The sequence below is a fragment of the Vigna radiata genome, unplaced genomic scaffold (assembly GCF_000741045.1).
Source record: "Vigna radiata var. radiata cultivar VC1973A unplaced genomic scaffold, Vradiata_ver6 scaffold_167, whole genome shotgun sequence".
Taxonomy (NCBI): domain Eukaryota; kingdom Viridiplantae; phylum Streptophyta; class Magnoliopsida; order Fabales; family Fabaceae; genus Vigna; species Vigna radiata.
In genome coordinates, this window is record NW_014542360.1 from 577,574 (window position 1) to 584,255 (window position 6,682).

At 32.8% G+C, this 6,682-nt stretch overlaps 1 protein-coding gene across 1 annotated transcript; it reads right to left on the reverse strand.

Annotated features, from left to right (window-relative positions):
- Positions 1-1,416: 1,416 nt before the first annotated feature.
- LOC106779675 lies at positions 1,417-4,966 on the reverse strand. The gene is made up of 7 exons (XM_014667848.2): positions 4,571-4,966; positions 4,412-4,492; positions 4,141-4,317; positions 3,227-3,397; positions 2,891-3,103; positions 2,724-2,812; positions 1,417-2,420 (listed from the first exon to the last, which is right to left on the reverse strand). The coding sequence occupies exons 1-7, from the start codon at positions 4,656-4,658 to the stop codon at positions 1,719-1,721; spliced, it is 1,521 nt and encodes a 506-aa protein (XP_014523334.1). The 5' UTR covers positions 4,659-4,966; the 3' UTR covers positions 1,417-1,718.
- Positions 4,967-6,682: the final 1,716 nt, after the last annotated feature.

Consider the following 6,682-nt stretch of genomic DNA (forward strand, 5'->3'; position numbering starts at 1 on the left):
CGAGACGCGTTTATAAAATTTTATTTATATTATAAGATTATTTTAAAATAAAATAAGCAGTCTCATTATTTTAATACACATGTCTACTCTAATACTCTATTTACTATGTTCTTACAAAATATAAATGTAAGTTGATATAATTAACATTTGACACTCTTTTTAAATATTAAATAGAAGAAATTGTAATATCACGAAATTAATTTTCAACAACAAAAATATATGGTTAAAAAAATCATAGCAAAAAATATATAATATAATTCAGTATTAAATGTTAAAAAGATGCACATTTTTCTTCAATGTTAAATATTAAAAAATAAATTATCACCGTATAAATATCAAATAAAAATGAAAATAATTATAGAAAAGTGTAAAAATAAAGGAAATGCGTGTTTTATAAGTGAATTAAGAGACTAAGTATAAATAAAAGTTGATATAACTCATTTAAGTTATGTGATAATTTCAAATGTATACAAGTAGCTGATTTTTTTAAAATTAATCATAAGCTCATATTTGAATATAGAGATCAAATTTTGATAAGAATTTTTGCAGGTATCTCTTTAATTACCAAATTCCATAATTTATTTCCAAAAAAAAAAGGTAAAAATATTTTATTAATTTAAAACAAAAATAAATATAAAAGCAAATATAATAACAAAATAAATATATACGTATTCATCTTTACCCAGTTCAAAAAATAAATATTACTATACTCCGTCAATAGGTAAATTTTCTCAGTGCCATCCTACATAAAAAAAAAAAAAAAAAAAGCATGCACAATTTAAATCTCAAACCCCAATGGCGAATTCACCTAATCTGCCAGTCACATATTGAGTTTGAAAACAAATCAGATAATTTTTATCTATAGATTCAATCATAATTGACTTTAGATCCAATATAATCCTCCAGTATTATTTTTTCTTATTTAACATTCTTTATACTAAAATCTTTAAGAATTTAATAATGTAAAATGCCATAATGTCAGTCACATGCAGTGGCTAGTGGGGACTCCCAACATGTCATGTCATCCACTTGTAATGAAATCTAGAGTTGTTAACACACTCCGGTGGTCACTCCAATTATCATATTCCTTCAACTATTATTACTCTCCATTATTACCACCTCCATTCCTCTGTCACTACTATTAACATCTTCTATCACCTTCAGAATAATCTTTAACTTACATTCATATGTTCAGGATGGAATATGAGAGTTTGTTGGAAGAACTGCAAAATTGGTAACTGAAACACTCATCAAACACAAGTTCTGACATGCTCCACTAGGAAAAGATTTTTCCTTGTCTACAATTATCAAAGCATGAGGTGTATGCATGTCGCCCACATAAAAGGTACAAGGTACAGAAGAACACTTGAAGGTGTCAGAACTTTTCCTTGGAACAAAGGCAAAAGAAGACAAGTATATATGTATACTATATAATATATCTTATATTTTATGGCAGAGAACTTCTGCTGGACATTGAAACATAATCTTCACCAGAAAAAAAATCAAGAAATAGCATGCCAAAATTTCTTGATCTTACCCTCAAACTGATTAAACACTTAATATTGTGATGACCACCAGTTTCTCCTTACAAAGATCACACTTTTTAAAAGAAATCATTAATTATACTTCCTGTACTTGATATCACTCTCCCCTCTCTAATTAAAGCTGGATTGGGGATAAAGCACTTCTTTGCTCCTAATCTTTGTTGTTTTATATACTCAGTGCTTGTTGGTATAACCCATAGAATTGATTCGAGGTCGAATGTAGTGATGATCATAGAGAGATTGACCATATTCCACAGGCTTGATAACCACGGTTTCCTGCTTCCTATCGTGCTCTTGAACTGCTCCGAATAGTATCTCATTGGTTTCCTCGTGGCTTTGCTCAAGGTAAGTGTGAGGGATTGATGAATGATATTGATGGCGATGATGATGCTTGAGTTGTTGTTGTTGTTGCTGCTGATGTTTTACTTGCTGTTGTTGCTGAAGATCTCCTTCCCATCCGCTATAGAATGCTCTACTTTGCAATAGTTGTTGCATTTTTTCGGCATCCTTGGACATGAAAGGATATGTTTTGCGTGGTGTTGGGGTTCTGGGATCAATAGAAGGGGGTTCATCTTCTTCTGGGATCACAAAGCTTTCTTGCACAGGCCAAGGATTTAGTTGCTTTTGAGGTTGCTGGAACAATGTTTGGCTTTGAAATTCGTAGCTCTGTGGTCTTTTTCTGAAACCAGGAAATAAACCTCCCATTATTTCCACTACTGATGCCCCAGCATTGGTAAGAAGCTTCCCAAGGGATCCAAAGAAACTTTCTTCTTGCTTATCTGATTCATCTTCTGATGGAATTAAAGGAGGCCTCACAGACTTCACCGGCTTTTGATATGGACTTGGTGACATGCCAGACATTGCTGAACCCTCAGCCTACAAAAGCAAGAGATTGATTAAATGGCTCAAGTTTTCTAATAAACTCGTGTAGCTATTGAATTATGCAATTTTAGAAAACAAAAGGCAAGTTTAAATTCTGCAGCTATGGCAAAAAACTAAGATAAAAAAGGATAATTCGAAAAGTGTAGCATAACATGAAATGAGAGATCTAGACCTGTCCATGTATAGAATATGTGACTTTCATAAGTAGCTGCGTAACAAAGAAAACTCCAGACATCTACTTACAATGTTTATATCTGTTTTACTGTTATAATGTATAAGACAATACTATGAACTCACATCATGAGATGATACAATTGTACCGAGTCTACGTTGTAATAATGCAAGCATATAACCAAAAAAGCCAGCCCCAACAAGCATTGCGATACCTGTAAATTTATGGAAATTAGCCTTGATGTGTAATTAAAAAATTTTCTAGAGGAAGACTGTGGAATGATTTAGTTTACCAAGTGGAAATCCATTTTCGTATTGGTAAGCACAGTCATCAAAGTGTAGTTGAATCTCCCTGATGGCTTGGTTTCCCCGGTCTATGACAAGTAGGGAACAACTACTTCCAACATAAACCACATCAAAATCATTAGAAAATTTAGCTTCTTCACTTGGACCATCAACATGGCCCCCTCCACGGCTCCATTTTCCGCCAGCAATTGTTGTGACACCTGTAAACAGAAAACTCAACTCAACAAAAACCTCTCACCAATGATTCTATTGTGGGAAGTAGAACAAGGGCCTCATGAGGGGGAGGAAGAGAAAGAATTGTTCAGTTTTAGTATAAGGTTTACCTGAATCACTAATCTTTCTAATTGCCATGTTCATTATATCTGCAATATAGATATTTCCACGATTATCAACAGTTATCCCCTTCGGGTGATTCATCCTAGCTTCCCTAAGCCTTCCATCAACATGTCCAGAATATCCTTCAGCAGATCCTGCCACAAGCTTCGGTCTGCTATCTGCAAAATTGCAAAGCAAAGGCTATTAGTTTTTTAAGTCAAGAAAAATATATACATTTAAATGGATTCAAGAGTGGCTGAGAAATTTCAACAAAAAGAGAAGTCCCACAGATGCAGTAAGTTCAAAATGCATTACAGTTACGTTGTAAAAGTTTGATGTAAATTTATAAATTTCGTAAGCAAGAACTAAAGTGAGATGATATAATGCTAGGCACATAACACATTGATTCAATCAACAGTGATTCTACCATGTAAAAGGGATTTGATCAAGGGGAATGTGAATCTTAAATGACAGTTGCCAACTAGCCATCTATAAACAAGTATTTTGACACGAAAACCATATGCTTGAGTATCAGACAATGGAGAATAATTCAAGTTCAACTGCACAAAAGAGGAAAAAAATGATCTAAAAACATTGCAATTGACTTTTTCAAGAAATTCTGAACAGAATGTTGGGGTGAAGTAGGTAGGGAGAAAAACCTCACAAGTTTCTATTGCGAGAAATACAAGGTTTTCTAATACTGCCTAATAGATCACAAAGTAGGAAGCTCATAATTTCCAAAGTGACAGCAAGTCCAATGTCAAGAAAACCTTAGTCCACTGTAACACAGTGAAGAGATCACCCACATATGCTGATATTACAAATTAAATAAAAACACAAACAAATCAAATGACATATTGGACATGGAAAATGAATCAGATCACAGATTCAATCCACCATCCAATCAAACGGGCACACTTACACAAAGAAAGCGAGGAGGAAATCCTATAAACGTTACTATTGACCGAATCCAGAATAAGAAGGTCCCCATCAGGCAACACCTCAACAGCATAAGGTTCAATTCCAAGCTTGCTTCCATCAAACACAGTCTCCACACTGTACCCACTCTCGAACTTCATCATCGACTTCACACCAACCGCTGCAACAACACTCCAATTACACATAAACCAAAAAATTGAAATTAAAAAAAGAAAGAGAAAAGAAAATGCAATCTACATTGTGCAGATTCATACCAGTTTTGGTGGGTGCCTTGAGCGACCACACCCATTTGGTGAATGCAGGCACGACATTGGAGAGAAACCCACTAACAATCCCTGAAAAAGGAACAAACTTTGAGCTAAAGAAGTTGAAAGGATGAAAGCAGACTGATAACAGTAAACAGGGTTACTCACTGGCTGGTAATGTGGTGGATGGTGCAGCTGAGACATTGCAGAGTAGAAGAAAAAGCGTGAAAATGAGAGCGAAATGGAGCTTGGCCATTTCTTGTGGTGGAGGTGAGAAATGCAGGGTCTGAGAAAGGAGGGAAACCCTAAATCATGGAGGTGAGAGGGGTGGTAGCAGAGAGTGCAAGATTGGGTTTTTAGAGTTGAGTCTAGTGTGGAGAAGGAGAGAATGGAAAAGGGAAGAGGAAAGGCAAAAGAGACAAGAAAAAGGAAATGGAAAAAGGAAGAGGGAGTGGTGGACCATTGGAAGGAAGAGTGAAGTTAATGGAGAGAATCATGAACCGCCATTATTGTCTACCTTCGTTTCTCTACTACTACTCTACACATGTGAGTTGCAACTATGTATTCACGACCTTAATTCTTTTCTTTAAGGTCAAATATACGGTTTTTGCCCCTAGGGAATTGTTCTAAACTACGTTTCATTAATGTAATAACACATTTTTATTACCAAGTTTAAAAGGATGATTGTTGTTGACATTTTTATAGTTAAATATCTGACTGTATTATTGTTTTTTATAAAGTAAATGAAAATAAATAAATAGATATAAAGTAAATGGGTAAAAAAGAAGAGAAGACAAATATAAGAGAAAAAGTATTATATGATAAAGAAAAGTAAATGAAAAGAAATATTATTGATTTTATATTGTGTGTATGCATGTATTATTATTTTATAACTTACTGCAATTAAATAATATATGTCAGAGTGTGTGAGAGTATTATAGATAAAGGACCACAGTGTGGTGTAGTGTGTAGCTTATTCACCCAAATTATTTTTCTATTTAGAACTTTTTTTAAGTGAGTCTCACCCTTGTTTTTACAGCTAGGAGTGGTTAAATATTGGAAGTGGATGTTTTTCAATAATATATTTCTTATTTTATAGTATTTTAAAAGAATATTTATCAAAAACTACTTCCAACTTCAAAACAAAATAAATGTTATTCACATGATCATGATTATTATCATGATTTTCTATGGTAGTACTTCATATTATTCAATGCATTAGTTGATGGAGTGTGTTTTCTTGTTGGTGTATTAAAGGATGATTTGTTTGCATGCATATTGGAAATATTGGAAATAGAAATAATAAATACCTTGACAACATCTTGTAGAAACCGAAACCTTGAAATTTTTTTCCCCAAATTTAGTTGAAAGAGTGACATTTTTATATTTTTTATTTATCAAAGTAGATAATAGACAACACTTCCCTCCAACTACCCACATTCAAGAAAATAATAAATAATAGTTTTTTTTTTCTTTTTTTTTTCACTTGTAACAATTTGCATTATTATAGCTACCCTTTTCTCATAAATAAATTGCTCTGTGGTCCATAACAACATGAAGCAACAAATGAACCATATGTTCATTTGTTTCATAGCCTTGACTTATAGTAGTGATAAGCTTAAAAATCTCACAATGGCAAGGAAATGATTAGCACCATGATGAGTTTGTAGAATCACCAAGAACTAGTTATTACCATCAAAATTCTCAACCCAACTTTTTTTTTGTGTGGTGCAATTGTTGTTGCAACCTCAATCAATGATCATGGGTCAGATGTAGTTATACATAAATCTATGATCATGATGGTTTTCAAGACCAAGTTACATTAACCAATAATGTTGGCTATATATAGATACATAGGTGTCAATTATGTCTTGCCACGTGATGTTATTGTTGTCTTGCATTGCAATTTCTTATTACCCATTCAAGGAATGCTTGAACTCATCAAGATCGGATTCAACATTTTATATAATAATGTATGATCCTTCCAAAAGCAGAAAGCAAATAGAGACACTGTGACAGAGCAAGACAAATGTGACCAATTTTCTATTCTCTGTTTAGACAAACAACAAAAACACTTGCCCTTTTACTATCATCAAAACTGATATGTGTCTTGATGAATTAGCTGATAACAAAAAAATCATAAATTTTTTCATATATCACGTTAAAAAGTAAAATTTAAATTTAATTTAATTTTATAAAACTAATTTATATGATAAGATCTACATCTATTAATATATAAAATAATATACTTAAAAATAACAAATTTTATTAAGATAAATT

What these genes read in the sequence shown, in the direction of transcription:
- LOC106779675 (XM_014667848.2), bottom strand. Translation starts at nt 4,658, where the DNA reads ATGGCCAAGCTCCATTTCGCTCTCATTTTCACGCTTTTTCTTCTACTC. An exon ending in TAGAAAGATTAGTGATTCAG is followed by an intron (nt 3,104 to 3,226) that starts GTAAACCTTATA and finishes TTCTGTTTACAG; the next exon opens with GTGTCACAACAATTGCTGGC. An exon ending in CGAAAATGGATTTCCACTTG is followed by an intron (nt 2,813 to 2,890) that starts GTAAACTAAATC and finishes ATAAATTTACAG; the next exon opens with GTATCGCAATGCTTGTTGGG.